This window comes from Mesoplodon densirostris, chromosome 4, assembly GCF_025265405.1.
Source record: "Mesoplodon densirostris isolate mMesDen1 chromosome 4, mMesDen1 primary haplotype, whole genome shotgun sequence".
Lineage (NCBI taxonomy): Eukaryota > Metazoa > Chordata > Mammalia > Artiodactyla > Ziphiidae > Mesoplodon > Mesoplodon densirostris.
In genome coordinates this window covers 77,429,403-77,448,861 of record NC_082664.1, presented here as the reverse complement: position 1 = coordinate 77,448,861, position 19,459 = coordinate 77,429,403, and the positions used below count along the sequence as shown (strand labels likewise).

Below are 19,459 nucleotides of genomic sequence, written 5' to 3'. Positions count from 1 at the left end.
TAAGACTAAACTAGGGCCAGCGCTACGGGGGAAGGGCTTCGCCATAGAAAGGGAAATTAAATGCCCAGGCTTCATTTGGGCGCTAGGGTGATAGGGAAAGGGTCAAAGGAAACAAATGGCTTGAGGGAATTTATAGAATGCACTCCCCGCCAAGTCGTGACGGCGTCCTTCCAGGTAGCCAGTCCCCTTGCCGCAGTTCATGAAGTGACACGGTTCTTAGGCTTCCCCAAAGCACCGTTATTTAATTCGAAACAAAATGTACGTGGGTCTTGACGAAATTCTTCCTTTTCATCTCTTCTAAGAACTTGGAGTTTGAATCTGGAACATTTTGCCTGCCATTTAGCTTAGATCGTTTCCTTGCCTTTGGTAAGGTGGAGAGCCTAAGCTTATATATAACCCTTTAATGGAGTACGGATGACTTGTCTGCCCTATCCAAGGTAACTCCGCATGAACAGTAATGAACTTTAGGAAAGGTTTCTGTGTTGCCCACAGCAGGGCAACTTTAGGAAAGTGATGTTGAAATTACCCATCGTGAACATCAACTCTTAAAATTAATATATTGGGTTTGAGCAAATATAGAACAAGGGAAGAGTGGGAAAGGATTAACTTAAATTTATTAATGCCAAGGGGAAGGAAGGTAGCAGTTCCTGACCCTCCAGCTGTATCCACAGTTCGGTCAGGAACAGGCTCTGCCGGAGGCTAGTGCCAGCGCTACATAGTCTGTGGTTAATGGAGGTGTCTAGGGAGGGGCGAGCACATCAGCTGCTCTAGTCTCCTTTCCTTCCCCAGAAACGAGGAAGTAGTCAGGTATTGTTTTAGGAGTTCCCCTGCCCAGCCAATCCTCTCAAATTTGGAAGCAATCAGGTACAAGTTTTCTTTTTCCTTTTCACCTCCTGGAGTCCTGGGTTTCCCCACATCTCCCCTGCCCCTCCCACTTTTCCACAGTCCAAGGGCCAGAGTAAATGAAAATACAGCAGCCACCCAAGCGATGGGGACCATGATGGGGCTTCAGTCATCACCATCTTCGCTGGAGTCTGAGTTGGCTGGCATCATAGGATCATCAATGAGTGAGAAGTCCCTTTCTGAGCTATCATAGCCCTGAGATAAATCATCATCATCATCTTCATCCTCATCGTCCTCATCCTCCTCAGGTTGCAGTGGTGGCAACCTCAAGGCAGTACCAGAGGTGGTAGTGGCTGGTGAAGAAGGGTAGCCAGTGGCTCTCAGGCCTGGATGGTGATGGTGGTGATGGTGGGGGTGGGGGTGGTGGTGGTGGTGATGAAGCATGGTGCTGGAGTCTACATGAGGGGATGATGCTGCACCACCCATCACAAACGGCATAAAAGGCAAAGACGCAGAAGTGGCACTGCTGTGACCCAGAGATGACACAGACTGCAGGCCACTGCTGCTGTGTTGGAAGGTATTATGCAGAGACAGGGACCCAGTGCCTCCACCCTGCATCAGGGCCATCATCTTAGAAAGGTCTGGTCGCATCCTACGGGCCCGCTTCTTGCTGCTGTCCGGTGCAATAGGCCCTGGCAAAACCCGGTTGAACACTGTTTCAGCATGATGACCCTGGGACGAAGGAACAGAAGATAGTAAAAAGAAAGGAAGGAAAAAAAAACAAAAGTCAACGGAGTCCTAGCATACAAATGCTTTTTCACTGAATCTATCTTTAGCACGGGCAAAACCAGTCAGATGAGGCTTGATGGTAATGGGGAAGAGGAAAAGCAAGATGTAGCTGGTTGAAGCAATATAATGCTGAAGCCAAGAGCAAGGATTTGACACTGACACTCATGTGAACCAGAGCTTTGATTTTTCTCCATGACTACACTGTACCTTAACTCCGGCCAACCATTTCAAAATTATTCACCTTTGTAAATAAGCGGCCTGAGTACGACAGTGAATGAATCAGTACTTGCACAGTATGCTTTACTGATGGCAGGCTGTTCACACGATCTTACCATGTGAAGTACAGCACGACAATATTGACATTTACAATACTATCCATTATTGCATCAGAGTGGGGTAAACTCAAGATAGACCAGATTATGATTCTGGATGTCCGGAACACCAAAAAGATTATGGGGTAGCTCCTTACCAAATTTACTAAAATACACGTTTTTTTTTCCACATTGATAAAAAAACTTACATATCTGCTGAATTTTAAATTGCTTCATCTAGATGGTCTCACTATAAATTTTGTTTAAGTTCTCTGAAGCTGGAACTTATTACTTTGCTAGACCTAAGTACAGTACTGGGTAAACTGGCCATAAACTCAGACAATTAGTACCTGTGTCTCTGGACTTGCCCAATCTATTAGGCCTGACCTTTCTGACCTGGAGAAAACAAACATCTCAAAACTCTATTTGTTTAGGCTTTAAAATGTCACTATAACAGCACCAAATCACTGTAGGGTCCAGTAATGATATAGTGCTAGATACGCCATCAATTCTGCAGTAAGAATTCTGTACTCATCACATTATAATTTTCTGTGATTTCCTATGATCTTTTTTCTTAGAGTTATCAACTGACTATAAAGAAGTGCAAAAGTACTTGAGGTAAAAATAGGTAATCCTGGAGGAAAAGCCTTCCTTACAGGCTGCTCTATAATGTTAAATTCAAGACAAGAGAAGGTATCAGCCTCCTCGCCATCAGCCTCCCATATCAACCATTCTGCGTATTAATTACACCCTTGGTTCCATGGAGGCTAAGAGGGTAAATTAAAACACTCTTCCATGGTAACGATATTTATATGAAACCACTTTCACCAATACAAAAATAATAAATAAGCCTTATAAATTCACCTCACAAATAAATATATATTATGTGCAAAATAATGTTCTTCTCAGAATTTGTTAAATGCAAAAGACAGATATTTTTCATTTGGAAATTAATTTTGTTGAAAGATAAACCATGTGGTTTTATGTATATATCACATACATATAAAGATGTATATAAAAGATCAAATGGGAATGATTAGATAAAGTGAGTAGACAAAGTGCTAGTCCATTTTAAATGCTTACCAAACCAAACCATGATTTATATATGTTTATGTTTAAACAATACGACTATTGTCCAAAGTAAGGCAAACAGAGCCAAGAGAAACTTTTGCAGTTATATTTTGATGGAAAGGATTATGGGTTCTTAATCCACCAAATCTATAACCATGATAAAAGTATAAGTACATCTGAAAATAATGGAATTCACTCATGACCAAAATTGTTATTATAAACTATAAAACATGATTTCCTGTCTTTTTCCATTACTGGCATATTATTAGTGGTTCTCAACCTCTTCTATGTTGGGAAACCCCATGACTGTTTTCTTTAATAGGTCCCAAATCACTTTTTTTTTTTTTCTGGCTGCATTGTATGGCTTGCAGGTTCCCCAACCAGGGATTTGAACCCGGGCCCTCAGCAGTGAAAGCGCAGAGTCCTAACCACTGGACCGCCAGGGAATTCCCCAAATCACTTCTAAAATATACAGAATCATAAAACTTTTAAGAGATTATCTGCTCCAAAACCCTCAACTTTTCAGGATATGCAAATTGAAAAAGTTAAAGGATCTGCCTAAAATCCCCTAGTCAGTAGAACAGCAGGATAAGGCCTTGAATTTTCTAACACATCTTACTAATTCTTACATTTTAACATGCTTAAAGTGTTAAAGTTAGCTTTTAGAATTTTATGCTGTTCTAGAGATGACGATGCCACAAGACTGTAAAAATACCAGTAAAAATACTATGGTTTCTTTATTTGTGTACTGAAGATAAATTTTCTCAAACATACGCTGGAAAAAAGATAAATAACATTAAATAATTTCTCTAGTCATATCTAGTGTGGGAACAGAGTGGTAATACCTCAAGTCTCACTCACCCTTTTTCCATTCCTAGAGTTAGCTGTCTGTACTGGTTCCATTCCCAAACAGTTCAATTCTGCCTTATTATTTTTTTTACATCTCTGCCACTTCTGTTTTCTGCGATCCTCCATATACTGCAATAGAAAAGCTGCAGTTATCCTAAAGGAATAAAAAAATCTTCTCTGGAGTAATCATTAAGGGACTAGTGTCTACTTTGACCATAAATGCTTATTGTGTGGATAAACTAAGGATTAGTCCTACTGGAAAACTGCCATGAAGCAGACTTCTCCAAAAAAATTAGGTCATTATGTAATAGTTCAATGGTAAATATTTGCCTAGCATTTAGTTTAACAAGTACTGTAACATTATTTTGATCCTCACAACAACTCTGTGAAGTAGGAAGACTAAGTATAATTACTCTTATTTTGCCGATGGAGAAACAATGACATAATATATGGCATGCTTCCTCCCTCTCACACAGCTTAAATACCAAGGGAATGACTTTAAATCTTGCTGCATGGAACTGCCACTCACCGCTAGAAATCGGGGATCAACAGCGAACTCTGGATGACCCTGTAACCACATCTCCAGTTCAGCCCGGCGAGGGGCATCCTCACCCACCAGCAAAGTCCCATCCACCTTATTGATGACAGGGATCCGGGTCTCCAGGTCCACATCAAGGTGATGAGGCTCTTCCATGCACTCCACCTCCAGCTGCAAACCCAGAATCCACCCCCATGAGCACATACTCTTCTTTTGGGGAGGGAGGGAGGGGGAGCAGAGCCAATGGTAGCCACGAACTAGTATCTTCTACTCCCTCAATCCCAACTGCCTTCATCAATTACTGGGAACAAAACTATTTTATCTAATCATCATGTTAAAGACTTTCTCTACCACTTACCTCAACTAGCTTCTTTCTGTTCCCTTTCTTCTTATGAAAAAGAGGATGTCCATCTCCCATTACTCCATTAGCCATCAGCTTGTGCTTCTGGAATGTCAACTTCAATCCTTCCTCCTAGGAAGACAACCCACCCACCCAAGACATCATATGGCATGTTTTTAAAATAAAAACCAAGTTTAGGGGGACTCAGGGTAAGGGTCATCCTCTGGTTCAATGATGGTGAGAAGAAAGGCCATTGACTAATGGGTAGAAATTAGAAATACAAGAAGACGTATATTTTTTCCTTAGATTTCATTTCTTGACCTAGTGCCCCTCAGGTAGATTTAAGAGAAGTAGAATTTGTCTCAACAACACCACCCAATGCAGGGAAAAGATTCCCTACCTGATGTCTCAGTATTAGCATGGCAACTCATCACAGGGGCAAAATCCTGATATTCCTGTCACATACTAATTTCAAAATTTTTTCTTATTGAGTACTTAATGACCAGCTGCTAGGGTTCATTAGGGAAGAGCATCAGGAAAAATAAAATTTTCCATCCATAAAACAACACTGATTTAATTTCAGTAGGAATGATTCCTTTTTATTTTTAACTTAATAAGGCCCATAATACTTGGGCATCGCTTTAATAGCTTTTCCACAGTTTGATTTCAATTTTTAAAAAGTAGGTTTCTAGGCTCCAGAAATGAGCCACTCAAAAGAACCCTTGTGTCAATTAAATTTCTTTTAAAGATATGGTTTCTTTTAATCTAGTCCTCAGGAGATACAAGTCAAGATAAGATCCCTCCCTTTAGTGCAGTGACTTTTCCTAAATGGATCTTTGTGAGCGCTTTTTTCTTCTCCTCCCATTTTTAAAGTCAGTGGACCAAACGAGCTTAGTATTATGTTCAGACAGCTAGTCAGCAAGAATTACAGACTCCTTCCTCACTTCCCAGTGCCTGGATGCTCAGCTTACATCTTTGATCTGAACTGTAAACTCCTTCTCATCCATGCCTCGGCGAAGTTTAGTGAACTGAGCTGCTGCTGTGGTGACGGCGGACACTTCCTCCTCTGCCATGGAAGCTGCGCTGCTACTTCGTGGTGTGGGGACCGGAGAGTCACCATATTCTCCTGGAGTCAATGAGGGACTGTCTAGCAAATGGTTGCCTGGCCCCAAAATTCCTCCTGTTACCATTTCTTGGCTCCGGCGGCTAGAAGGCCACTTCCCTGAGAGTACGGCCTGGCAGACGAGGTCAATACGGTTTATCAGGACACGATCCTGAGTGGGGAAAAATAAATCAGTTAGGGCCTGAGTACTAGCTATGTGATCCTGTGACAAAAAATAGTTCCATCATTATCAGGATAATTAAAAATCATAAGTCAAAAAACAAACAAACAAAAAAAACAAAAAAAAATCATAAGTCAGACAGGAGGGAGGTAAGAGTATCAGATCCCAAAGTCAACTGGGAAGTTTCACGAAAAAAACATGTAGCACTAAACACAATCAAAGAAACCCAGAACCATCTATTATTCCTTGTTCTCTGTATATGTCACACTGTATTTTTAGACTCAACGTGTCCAGGAATGAGGCTGTTACCTTGGGCCACTCAGAAGCTCTTTGTCTTTCTTGTAGCAGCAGCAGCTCAGGGGTCATTTGTTCTCCATCTTCATTTGCGAATCCATCTTGGGACATAGGGAGGGACAGGAGACTTTCTTCATCATAGAGCTTTGAGCGGGACCGGTCAGCAGCTAGAGAGCATACAGAATGTGTAAGCAAAGGTGGAAGAATAAAGTTATACAGGAATGGTATTACATGGGCTTTAAATAAAGGCCCTAAGAATAACAGATCTCCTTTGATATTCTATCAAATCAAAATCTGAATCTCAGAGGATGCATTTAGAAAAGAAGGGAAAGAGCGGGGCGGGGGGAATGGGGAAGAGGGCCAACAGCCTGTCACATGCACTCACTTAGCTTCTCTTCCTTCTCGTCCTCACTCTCATCAGTGCTGGAGCTGGAGCTGGATGAGGATGAGGAAGAAGAGGATGATGGTGACAGCTTGCTCAAGTCCAGCTCAGAGTCTGAATCATCCTCATCCTCCAGTTTGACTGGTGGAACACTCCGGGAAACCAGAGGGGTAGTATCAGAGGGGGCTACTCGCATCTCATAGTCTTGTGGGGTTGGTCGGCTCCTGGCCACCACCTCATGCTCTAGCTTTAAAGTCAGACTCTCCAGACTGGGGACCTGGGCAGCTGTCTCCTCAGGTGGCTTTTCAACAGGAGCATCTGGGCGCAGGGGCAGTGGGGAGGCAGTGCGCGAGGTGTACTGCTGGTGTAGCAGTGGAGTAGAGCAGCGTGATAGGGGTGGAGCTGGTGCTCCTGCCTGATGGTTCTGCATGTAATTCATACGGGCAGCCAGAAAAGAGAAGTCTGGGTCCTGCATGATGTTGCAGTCTGTTTGGCTCACCCCATGGCGGGCTGCCCCTCGTAGAAGCTCCCCATCATGCCGAACGGGCTCCCACCATTTGGGCAATTCAGGACCTGGAGGCTGACATAATGCCAGCCGATCTTCCAAAAGAGGGTGGCATAAAACTTGTTCCCGTAAGCGCCGAAGCAATTCAATACGGTAGAGAGTCCGTGAGGCCCTTTCCTCAGTGATGGGCTCAATGAACAGATTAGGGTCTGGGGGTTCTGCAAGAGATAAGGGTGGAAGAAGAAATGAACCAAGAGTTGGTTCTGTCACAATCCACCCCCACTCGCCCAAGACGCTTCAGTCTTGCTTACCATCTCCAGCTGCTGGGGGAAGGCGGCACACTTGGCGGCACATGGCCACAACGCCATGGAAATACTTGGTAAGGCTTTCATCTGTTTTTTTGTCCAGTCGGGCAAAAGTGCGGAATCGATCCCAATGGAACTGCATGGTATCGGGGTCATACTCCACCCCGAAGGTAGAAACTACTCGATAGAAATCAGTTTGTTCACGCCTCGTCCATCTACAAAGGGAAGAGGAACCAGGCAACAGTGATCAGAACACAGGGAGTGGTTACTTCTTAGTATGGCTTAGAATATCTGAATGCACAAAAAATGAAAGTTGGGGCACAAAAAAAAAAAAAGCCCCAGAAGACAGCAGAAGAGGTAGGAAGAGGTACTCTGTAACATGTAAGAATTTAAGAATTAGCAAGCTAAGGGGGAAAATGATGCAAACAAACAGCTCAATGAGGATGCCTACATATGAGATCTTCCTGGGAGTTATGATTAAGTGTGGTTTTACGTCACAGAGGTGTAACAGAGACAAAAAAGATGGTCCCTCTTAGGGAATTCCAAATAATCCTTTCTAAGATGCTTTTCAATATAGGGCCCATAGCTGAAGACAAGCTTACAGCTCAGTTCAAATTCCCAGCCATATTTTACCGTTGCTGTTTCTCCCGCCGTGCAATTTCTTTTAGCTTGAAGGCGGCCTCACAACGCCGCCTTCTCCGATCCCCACGTTCTGCAGCCTCTATCTTCATCTGTTCTCTCTTGTAGCTGCGCTGATAGGCTGTTACTAGGCGCCGAAGCCTAGCTGTCAAAGCAGAGCCTGGAGGCCAGAATAGATGGCCTGGCTGTTGGGTCACCTGGGCTGTGGGCAGCAAAGTAGAATAAACAGGAAGTACAGGAAAGGTAGTAGAGATAACTGGTATTTCAACCCACCCAAAGGCAAAGCTCTCTGGTATCCCAGGAAAGGACAGAATTCAGTCAGTCCCCCAACCCCACCACCCCACACAAAATTGTACTAGTTGACTTAGAAGTTTACCTTCATCTCCATCTATAACTGAGATCTCCTCATCCATCATCATCAAGGGATCACCCTAGAGAAGGAGATCCACCCCACAGGATGGAGAGGGGAGGAAAAGGGGGTAAAATTGGCACTCTGAAATCACTTTCTCGTGTGTGTCCTTCTATGGCACCAAGGTATCCAGAAAATTTTCTAATGAAAGGAACCCTCACAGAAAATTGGAACCAACCAACTAAAAGAATATGAAAATAAAACCTGAAAAGTCAGTTCTTATCAAAGGCTTGAAGACAGTGGGACTCAGGAATTAAGTAGTCAAATAATATACTTCATTGTCCAGCTTGGGTCCCACCTCCTCCACAAAGCCATACCTGATCTCCCCCAGCTGGTGTTAAAATCCTTTCCATTAATACTTTATATTCTCAAATGGTACTTTCCACTTTGTATTATAAATTAATCAATATACTACATGATTCAGGGAATAGGAGAATACTATTTAGTAATAGAGAAAAGCTGGACTCAAATGAGAATTCCTCACCTCATCATCTTGATCCTTTGGGGGACCCTGGAGTGGTTTATATTCAGGATCTTCACAATCTTTATCAAAGTCAACCCTAAAATCATCCAGAGGCATGAGAAAATGACAAAGTTCAGTTCTAAATTGTTTGACTTTAAAAGAAACACTTTGACCAGCACAATTCCTTTCTCTTACTAGCTCTTTTTATTGTTTAACCCATTTTCCCCCTCCTTCCCAACTAGTATTTATTTTTATTACTTCATTTGAATGGTCTATGCTTGCTTGTTTATTTTTACTATTGACACTGTGCTCTATTGAGCAGAAGGATGATATAATAAATGATTTGCAATAAATAAACAATCCAATTCCCTTTGAGGGTCCTATACTAGGCAAACTGAGGTTGTGATCATCAAAGAGAAATCTCTCAATCACAAAGGACTGGGAGGGTATTCATGAACGAAGCCAACTATTTCACATGCCCCTCAGGTCTCCACGTGAGAAGTTTTGTTAAACTCACTGGCACCCAAACCAGGGCAACAATGCCCTACCTGGTGGCTCAGTATTAGCATGGCAACTCATCATCGAGGCATGTATCCAGGCAGAGTAACACCTTTATGTGTCAGCCGCCACTGGGAGATAAACCAGGGCTAAAATTTCCTGAGGCTCTATCATATAAGTGGCATGGGATTGCTGCATGACTACTACCTTTCAAGAGAACCAGTTATCCTCTCAGCTACTACAGCTGTACAGAAAAGCGTTGCAAAGAAAACTGAATAGAACGTCAAATAAGCCATTTGGGAATAACATTAATTTTCACCCTTAGTTGCATCATACTGCAATGTATGGTCTTAGGCCAGTTTATGGAGACCTTTCTCACTATTTGTTAAGAGTTTATCATTCATGAGTATAACCACCACTAAGAATCCGAATGGGTTCAGTCAAGGCTAGAGTTATGTTATCTCTTAGTACAAGCAACAAATACCCTTCATAGGGTGGACATAGAGCTTTAAGAGAACTAAACACTAATGCTTACCCTTCCACTATGTCAGAAAAATTATCCAACACTCGATGTTCTGCTGCAATGGCTTTGTCATCTGGTCGGCCAGCCTTTTCCAGGAAGCACAAGGCTGGGTCTGCCCTCATAGTATTATATTTTTCATAGCCTAGAAGAAAAAGAGCCATAATTTGAAGAAAATCAGAGATTCATTTTGCCTTTGTGTAAGTAAGCTTCGTATGATGCTGGAATAACAATGTGGGCTACTTTGGTATCATAATGCAAAATATAGTGAAAATTTTAACTTGGATAGCTCTTGTGTTATAGTACGATATTTAACATTTCTACAGCTATTTCGAGTCACAAAGAGTTTTATCACTAGTTCCTGAAAACAGGAATTTAATCGGTGTTTATAGAGAATGGTGATAGATTTACTTAGCCATTTAACAGGTAATATTTTATCATCATTCTTACTATCAATACATAAGTGAGGAAATTTTAAAAGTTTAAATGATTTAGAACTAGGTCACACATTTTCAAATAAAGGATAAGAGATCTGCACCTGCAAACAAACAGGCACTCTGAATGTTTGATGAATGATGAACACACTTCAGGATGTTTGGACTCTTCTAAAGCCTCTGTGTCTTACAAGTAAATCTAAGACTACAAATGCTCACAGTTTTTCCTATCCAATTAAACATGTCAAAAACATTAATTAAGTGCCACTACTTTTATTTTATAGAAGTAAACGTGAAAGTATGTTAAAAAAGAAATGATATTCCAATTCACTAAGTCACTAGGCTGGAAGTTAGCACTTACTGCTTTTAATGCCTGGAATTTGTTATTAGGCAACACTAAAAAGGGAGTTTTCTCCCTTTTTATATTCTATTTTTGTTTTACTCAAGCATGGTTGTTCACATCTACATGAGAATAACTGCTGAATATTTAGACAAATAAGATGTTATACAAGAAGAACACTTTCAGCAAGCCACAGGAAAGTGATACAAATTAAACATGGTTATTATTAACAAGAGTGGACATGCATTATTTCCCCAGATTGTGGAAGCTTAACTTAGATACCACTACATACAGATTGGTAACAGTGATTAGAGAACAAATGGGAGACTCCCTACCTTGGGATTTAACTATCCATCTGGTCTTTCTTTCTTTTTTTTTTTTTTTTTTTTTTTTTCCTTTTTGCGGTATGTGGGCCTCTCACTGTTGTGGCCTCTCCCGTTGCGGAGCACAGGCTCCGGAAGCGCAGGCCCAGCGGCCATGGCTCACGGGCCCAGCCGCTCCGCGGCATATGGGATCCTCCCAGACCGGGGCACGAACCCGTATCCCCTGCATCGGCAGGCGGACTCTTAACCACTGCGCCACCAGGGAGGCCCCATCTGGTCTTTCTTAAACATTTATTCATAGGAACTAATGAAGGAGGGTATTCATGAGGGTATTTCAGGACTAGTTTCCCATTCAAACATAATTATTGGTCATGAGCATTCTGCTAAATATCCCATCTGTGGACATAAATCTACAATGGGAAAAGAACAGACTAAAAGCAGATACCTACCATGCTTAAAGACTCCAATGAGCAGGGACTTATCAGCCTCACTGTCCCACCATGTTGTTGGAACCTCCAGCTGATCCACTACTGGGAACCATATGTCAATCTCACTAAAGGTATAAGAGGCAGAGTCAGCATAGCAATGCAGGAAATTAAAGTAGACAATCCTTGGGAAGATTATTACAGGTATCTTCTTTTATCTATTAATTTAAATGGTCATACATCTGCCTATTTCCTTCCACTGGTATCAAGAACAGCTGTCCCTCAGTATCCACAGGGGATTGGTTCCAGGAGTCCCCCCAAATACCAAAATCCATGGATGTTCAAGCTCCTTATATAAAATGGTGTGGTCCAATGAATACAGTTGGCCCTTCATATCCATTGATCCAACTAACCATGGATCAAAAGGATGCAAAACCCATGGATACAAAAGGCCGACTGTACAGTGCTGAAGACCTGATATACAGATCTTAATTATCAGGTATCCCAAAAATAGTTTAGAATGAAATAAGTACACCAATCTTTTCTGGAATAAGCCATGGCATAAAGAAAAATACAGCATAACTTTACCTGGCAATAGCACCCCCTAACACCTTCTCTGCCTGGTCTCCAATAACTTCCTGTCTCAGATAGTATAGCATTCGTACCCGCAACAGGACCCTAGAAGGGATAGAGAAAGAACTGGCTCAATAATAGTGTAGAAAGCTTGAGGTGGAAAATGCTTTAGTATGTTTAATTCCATCCTTACTTGTTACACTGATGTTTCAGGTGCTTCTTGTAACTCTCATCTTGGAACAGAGTATCAGGGTTATATTTCCGGATCCAATCTGCCTTATGGATATCAAAAGTGCTTTGTGACTTTACTTTTTTCCCCTTGCGTCCACGGGGCACAGGGATAGACAGACCTGGGAAAGGAGATACATCGAAGACTTGGATTGAGAAAAACCCTTGGACCTGAAGAGGATTAGGTAACCTATAAAAAGATGAAAAGCAAAAACTTGATAATCACCTGAATGATTCTGCAATTCTTTTGTCTTGCCATTTTCAGCAGGGCTAATCAAGTCCCAGATGAAGCCTTTGATATTTTCATCCCCACGATAGTGTAAAAGACAGTACACAAGGATGGCCCGGCAAATTGTTTCCACATCTCTTTCAGTCATCCGTCGTTTGAAGCGTCCATGAGACAGAATATCTCGCCACCGTCCCCAGCTAAAAAAAAAAACCAAAAAAAAGAAATCATATTGATATTTTCCTGGGGACTCTAATTCAATGATATTCCCCAGTCCCTCAGAATCGCATTTCCCAAAAGGTGGGAGACAAAAAGATCTTGGAAAAACATGGTAACAGAATAAAGTTTTTCCCATTATCCCCACTTTGACCATAGCTTCCAATCTGAAAAGCAAACTAGGTGTCTATCAGGATGGAGAGGAAGTACCTCTGATGGCAAGGTGGGTTCTTACCCATATACCAGGAGGTGCTTTTCCACCCGAAAGCAGTCAGTGCGCCCATAGGTATGATGACGGTCATGTCGGCGAGAGCGTGGCCGCTCATCATCTTCACTTTCCAAATCAGAGAATTCCACTAGGTCATCATCTTTCAGAGTGCTGAAGTGGCGGGTCTGTTTTCGTACTCTAGGTGTGTCAATCACCAAGTTATTCTATGCAGAGAACAAAAGGAGAAGTAACTCTCTTCACGATATGATCACGGGAAAGGAATTAAAGACAATCAGATTGAAATAGCCTTGGATGTAACATTTGTAGATACTCAAAGAGAGATTCTTTATTGGACATGCAAAATAATCTACTGGTACTCAGGAAGTGAAATTAAGTGGTAGTTATCTAAGTAGTTTTCTGGGGCCTCCTGTGTAGAAAGTTTTTATAATGGCCCTTGTATATACTATTATAAGCCAAGGTCAGCACTGAAGAATCAGAGCAGCTATAAAGACTCCAGAAAGTAATGTGTTTTCTGCAATACTTCCTCCCTAAAGGAGAAGGAAGCTCACCTTGCTATTGAGTAGATCCATGTCCAGGTCAGCCTTTTTGGCCCACTTTTGCCAAAAGTTGGGGTCATCCAGAGAAATATCAGTCCTATTTTCAGAAGCCACAAAGCTTGCCTAGTGAGGAACAAAGAAACAGTAAAGTTGACTATACCACTTTTTTGAACAATGGGAAACCAGTATATTTAAAAATATTTAAAAAATACATTCAATTCTAGAGAGCCCTGTCTCTCTCTCTCTGCTTCTTCAGCCGCTGGCACCGACAGAACATACCTTGGCAAACGTAGAACCCTTTCCTTCAGATTCAATGGTGATGGTAGTGGTTCGTCTTAACAAGATCTGGTCAATGTCCTCTTCACAAAACTTGGAGCCCTCATCATCTTCCTCCATTATGGCTGCATATGCTCCTTTCCGTAAGAGATCTTCAATCTCCTTCTTGGAGAACTGCTGGATCTACAAAATCCAATAGAAAGGTGAAAAAACTACAAGAGAATATTATCTAACCATATCATGACATTTTATTATATTTTAAGAAACAATAATTGAGAACCCAAATGAGAGGTCAGGTTCCTATGCAAAAATAGCTTTTGTGTCCCTCCATCACTATGACCTGTTACAAGTATAGCTAGAGATTAAGAAGACTCACTCCAGTAATGTTGCCATCCCGACCACTCATGGACTGAAGCACAGCTTTATCCAATCCCAACTTGAGGCTAGCCTTATCAAACATCTCTCTCTCGTAAGAATTACGAGTGATGAGACGGTACACCTTCACAGCTTTACTCTGCCCAATTCGATGACACCGTGCTTGGGCCTGGTGGAAGGAAGGGCAAAGATAACATAACATTAGAGGGACTTCCCTGGTGGTCCAGTGGTTAAGAATCCCCCTTCCAATGCAGGGGACGCGGGTCCGATCCCTGGTTGGGGAACTAAGATCCCACATGCCACAGGGCAACTAAGCCCGTGCGCCACAACTAGAGAGAAGCCCACACACCTCTACAAAGATCCCGCGTGCTGCAACTAAGATCCCGCGTGCCACAACTAAGACCTGATGCAGCCAAATAAATAAAATAAATTAATTAATTTTAAAAAACAAAAAACATAACATTAGAGGGGGTGGGGGGAGAAGGATTCAAAATACCAATTTCCATCTATAAAGCAGCCATGAAATCAACTCAAAATCAAAAATCAACTACAAGATGAAATTACTGCCCCATCATCTAGACCAGGGGTCAGCAAATCCTAGTCACCTGTTTCTGTAAATAAAGTTTTTGTTGAAACACAGCTCTACCCACTTATTTACATGTTGTCTATAGCTGCTTTTGTGGTACAAGAGCAGAGGTGAGTAGTTACAACAGAGGCTGTCTGATTTACAAAGCCTAAAATATTTACTATCTGGCCCTTTACAGAACAAGTTTGGTAACCTAACTAACACTTCTGTACTCTCTAAAAGACAAGACTTTCTAAGAGGTCCTGATCCTGCTGCAAAACCTCCCAGGTTAGGTGATTAGTCCCTAAGACAATGATTTCCTTTACCTGCAGGTCATTTTGCGGATTCCAATCTGAATCAAAGATGATGCAAGTATCAGCAGCTGTGAGATTAATTCCAAGTCCACCAGCCCGGGTGCATAGCAAAAAGACAAATCGGTCTGAGTCAGGCTTGCTGAAGCGGTCAATAGCAGCCTGCCGAAGGTTGCCTCTAACTCGCCCATCGATACGCTCGTACAAGTACCTGTATGGGAATCACAGGAAAGAAAGTTTAATCAGCTAAGCAGAAAAAGAGAACAAAAAAGCAGACTGGGATTAATATCAGTACCTCTATATCTCTAGTTCACCAAAAACTTTATCAGAAAGTGGAGAGTGAGAGTCTTAAACACTTCTCTTATCCCAGTCCTGGTCAACTTTAATTAACCCAGGCCCTCCTACTCTTTGCAGCTTTATGAGTATATAGTAAACAAAATGTGAAGAATGACTCTTTTCTTACCTCCTCTGGATTAGATAATCCTCTAGGATATCTAGGCAGCGTACCATCTGGGAGAAGATCAGAACCTTATGGCCACCAGCTTTAAGTTTCGGAAGTAACTTGTCAATAAGAACCAATTTGCCAGCTGAACGAACCATTGCCTGCAAGTGGAAGTCATGAGGTATGATATGGCAAGCTTCTCGAAATTCTGTTAGGATTTTTTCTTCTGCACCTGCCAAAAGAAAAATCAAACCTGATGGTGAGATCCAGAAAAACATACTAAGGCTGCAGTTTATTTAACTGAGACAAGGAAGCAAAGGAAAAAGAGTAATCTGACTTGATATCAATGTTTCTCACACACAGAATTTCAGCACCCCCAAAATCCTAAGTCATCCTCAATTTTATTCATACAAAATATTCCACGTAAGTCAGGCTTAAGAACTGGGTAAAATATATGTAAGTATGTGGACAAGGACCAGAATAGTACATGCAAACCACTATTACCACCCTACTGGCATCCAAAACACAAACAGCAAAAGGGAGTACCAGTGAAGACAGAACAGAATGACTTGAGTTCTTATTCATGAAATTCTAAACAGCAAATCCTTTTTAACTTTGGAGATTATGCAGGATCAAAGGGGTAGAAAGAACTACAGGAAGACGTTCCACATGAGAATTGTTTTAAAAGGAGAAATCTCCTCTATTCCCAAATTAGGATGGATCAGTCAATGCATACATTGTTCCTGAGGAATATCACTTACAAAGTAAACAAGGTACACAGAAATGTAGGTATTTTCCAGGAATTCCCTCACCATTGATGAGATATGGGTGGTTGCAGCATTTGCGCAACTCCATCATTGTATTGAGTAGATTAGGCATGTTAGTATGACCTGCCCCTTTGGAAAGAAAGGAAAAATTCTTCTCCAAAATAGCCCGATAGTATTTCTTCTGAATGTTGGTCAGCTCTACTTCAATAATGGTTTCCTGCTTAGGTGCCAGGTTTTTTTCAACATCCTCTTTGAGTCTTCTCAGCATCATTGGCTTGAGAATGGCCTGTAGCTTTTGAACCTGTGCCCAATACAGAGAAAAAAGAAATCACTAACATGAGGACAAACATTCTCACATTAGGTGGAAACATGGAGAAATACAATGAGAGTCTTCCAGTATCTGAGAAAAGTAGACGTTGGACAATGCCACAAATGATGTAGGCACAAGGTTACATACAAGGAGTTCAGAACAGCCCGTGATATCTAAGACAGTAAATATCTGCCTAGTACAAACTTTACCTTTTTTTGTCCTGGGTTAGTACCGCATTAGACAGACTTCCTACCTGTTCCTCTGTCTTGAGATCCCCAAAGTCCTTGAGGAACTCTGATTCTGACGGAAACTGTGAAGGTTCCAAGAAATGAAGCAGGCTAAACAGTTCCTCCACAGTATTTTGCAATGGTGTTCCTGTGAGTAGCACTTTGTGCTCCTAGAAATGGAGAACACAGAAGAATGATAAAACTCAGAAGGACTTCTGGGGTTTCCTACCAAGTATATAACTTTAGCTTTCATTTCTTTAACTGTAAAATTATGGGAATGGACCAGACTACTCTCTTAACTTTTCTTTTACTTGCTCCCTCTTTTGATAAACAAAATATTCAAGAAAACTCTTGATGTTATTTAACATATTAATTTATCTTAAATATTATAAACCAATAAAGAAATATTCAGAATACATTTTTTTCCAATTAAATATGCCTCTCCACACTCAACTCCCCACAGACATTCTAACATGTCCCCCTCTGAAGAATGTACCTGTGCTGGATTAAATATGGCCAATAATTTTCGGTAGTTCCTCCTATCAAGGTTCACCCCTTGAACATGGGCTTGCCTTGTAACTTGCTCTGACAAAGAGAATGTAGCAGAAGTGATATCATGTGAGTTTCAGAGCCTATGCCTCAAAGGCCTTGTAGCTTCCACCTTTACCCTCTTGGAACACTGCCCTGACTCTATCATGTACAGAAGCAAAGTCTGGCCCACAGCGGGTGATGGGCCTTGTGGTAGATGACCCAGCCAACAACCAGCACCAATTGTCAGCTACAGCTGCACTACTGACTCCAGGCAAGACCACCAAAAGAATGGGCTCACCAAGCCCAGCCTAAGTTGCTGAGCTACAGAATCATGAAAAACATAGGTTGTTTTAAGCCACTAAGCTTTTGGATATTTTGTTATGCAGCAATAGTTAACTAATGTAATACCCAACCTCTCCACCCAGTTGAGAACCATTAACCTACAATCACCTACCAACTCTAAAATTTATATGAATTTTATGACTTTCAGATTACCATTCCCACAGGCCATACCCACCACCCAATACCAAGACTCTGATTCTTTTCTTCTCTGCTAAATTAAGGTTATATTAATTCCACAGGGAATTAGGATTTCTTTAATTCTAGGTGTTTCTGCCCACAAGTCAGTGAGAAGAACTCACCAGGTCCATGTGCTTGAGACTATCAAGCAGCTTGCAATTACGGTTCTTTAGTCGATGGGCTTCATCAATGATGACACAACGCCATTCAATCTCACGAAGCTCGGGACAGTCTGACAAAATCATCTCAAAAGTGGTGATCAGGGCATCAAACTTGTATGCACCCGGGATGAGGCGCCCCTAAGCATGAAGGTAATAAAGTCAGAAAAGGCCTAAAATGTACCTAAAGGAGATGCTCTTCCAAATCACACATCCGTTTTTTATATTCAGGCAGACTTAATAGGAAATACCAACTGCACCACCACCCACCTCTGCCACTGTTCATCTTCCTGATAAACAGTTGCCAAATCACTGAATCTAAGATATGCTGCCTCCTCAGCACACTCAGCTTCTTGGGAAAATGACAGACCTCACTGAATGAAGCTGGACATTTTTGACTCTGCTGCATGCCTACCTCATGTATTTCAGCCCTACATCTTCTGTTGGTAAACACTAAAATCCACAAATGTTGAGTGCTGCTGAAACATACAAGATAAAGCTAAAAGTGAAATAGCTAATGTAGTATGTGATAATATTGATTACTACCTAAAAATGGACAGAAGAATCCAATTATCTTAGCAAAATTAAGAGCAACAAAATACGACTTGAATAAATTTGGTTTGGTAGAAATAAAAACCACAGGAAACTAATGGTAGGAAAAAAAGTCTCATAAAATTCAATGTTAAGAAAAGATGAATGGTTCAAATTTTTACTTGCAAACTTACATAGCAAAAAGCACTGATCTTGATGAAAATTTCAGTAAACTTTTAAAAAAAAAGAAAGGACATGGCTTACGTTCACCACCATATGGATCAAGGAATTAATAAAGTAGCTAAATGAATTTCATTCTGGAAAATTCTTTCTTGATGAAAACATCAATGCTGATAAAACTCTATTTTAAATATATGTATTCATAAAGTCAGAATTTCCACTGGATTAAAATGTCCATTGGATAAAAAGAGCAAAGTCAAAAAAATGCCCTGCACAATCTAAACAAAAATTTTGCCTTAAATCACAGAGAGTCTCAGTAAAAGTCTTTGATTCATATAAAAGCCTCTAAAATACCAGGTACCTTGGCCTACTCTCTAAACCATAATATTTGTATTACATACAACTCACCCGTGAATCTTTGCAGTACATTTCATACTGCTGAATCATCTGTCGGCTGGCCAGACTGCCATGGTACACAATAGTGTTCATCTCTGTCCACGTGTTGAATTCTCTCTCCCAGTTAGTAATTGTGGACAGTGGGGCAATGACCAGGAAGGGGCCATGGATGCCCACATTATATACCTCTTGTAAGAAGGCAATGGACTGAATGGTTTTGCCCAATCCCATCTCATCAGCCAGGATGCAATTCTGCCTGCAGATTCATCACGGAAAAAGAAAAGCAAGTCAAAAGAGACCAT

The 19,459-nt window shown here is 41.4% G+C and overlaps 1 protein-coding gene and 2 non-coding genes across 10 annotated transcripts in view; all 3 read right to left on the bottom strand.

Moving 5' to 3' along the window:
* Window positions 1-596: 596 nt before the first annotated feature.
* Window positions 597-19,459, bottom strand: part of CHD8 (chromodomain helicase DNA binding protein 8) — a 56,455-nt gene continuing 37,592 nt past the window's right edge. For 6 of the 8 annotated variants that reach the window (XM_060096493.1, XM_060096500.1, XM_060096495.1 and 3 more), the window contains exons 13-38: window positions 19,170-19,413; window positions 18,015-18,191; window positions 16,869-17,012; window positions 16,351-16,606; window positions 15,560-15,770; window positions 15,112-15,307; window positions 14,222-14,389; window positions 13,849-14,028; window positions 13,582-13,692; window positions 13,040-13,236; window positions 12,589-12,788; window positions 12,328-12,508; window positions 12,150-12,239; window positions 11,586-11,689; window positions 10,055-10,184; window positions 9,043-9,118; window positions 8,526-8,580; window positions 8,144-8,351; window positions 7,517-7,725; window positions 6,704-7,423; window positions 6,334-6,485; window positions 5,713-6,015; window positions 4,760-4,873; window positions 4,393-4,572; window positions 3,876-3,992; window positions 597-1,575 (exon numbers count right to left, since the gene is read on the bottom strand). In XM_060096493.1, the coding sequence (XP_059952476.1) occupies window positions 1,009-1,575; window positions 3,876-3,992; window positions 4,393-4,572; window positions 4,760-4,873; window positions 5,713-6,015; window positions 6,334-6,485; window positions 6,704-7,423; window positions 7,517-7,725; window positions 8,144-8,351; window positions 8,526-8,580; window positions 9,043-9,118; window positions 10,055-10,184; window positions 11,586-11,689; window positions 12,150-12,239; window positions 12,328-12,508; window positions 12,589-12,788; window positions 13,040-13,236; window positions 13,582-13,692; window positions 13,849-14,028; window positions 14,222-14,389; window positions 15,112-15,307; window positions 15,560-15,770; window positions 16,351-16,606; window positions 16,869-17,012; window positions 18,015-18,191; window positions 19,170-19,413 (5,290 nt within the window). In that variant the 3' untranslated portion in view covers window positions 597-1,008. The remainder of the gene's footprint in view (window positions 1,576-3,875; window positions 3,993-4,392; window positions 4,573-4,759; window positions 4,874-5,712; window positions 6,016-6,333; window positions 6,486-6,703; window positions 7,424-7,516; window positions 7,726-8,143; window positions 8,352-8,525; window positions 8,581-9,042; window positions 9,119-10,054; window positions 10,185-11,585; window positions 11,690-12,149; window positions 12,240-12,327; window positions 12,509-12,588; window positions 12,789-13,039; window positions 13,237-13,581; window positions 13,693-13,848; window positions 14,029-14,221; window positions 14,390-15,111; window positions 15,308-15,559; window positions 15,771-16,350; window positions 16,607-16,868; window positions 17,013-18,014; window positions 18,192-19,169; window positions 19,414-19,459) is intronic. The other 2 variants (XM_060096496.1, XM_060096497.1) reach the window with 2 other exon arrangements.
* Window positions 5,068-5,180, bottom strand: LOC132489664 (small nucleolar RNA U6-53/MBII-28). The gene has a single exon (XR_009532057.1). It is a non-coding gene; the product is annotated as a small nucleolar RNA U6-53/MBII-28 (small nucleolar RNA).
* Window positions 9,499-9,608, bottom strand: LOC132489663 (small nucleolar RNA U6-53/MBII-28). The gene has a single exon (XR_009532056.1). It is a non-coding gene; the product is annotated as a small nucleolar RNA U6-53/MBII-28 (small nucleolar RNA).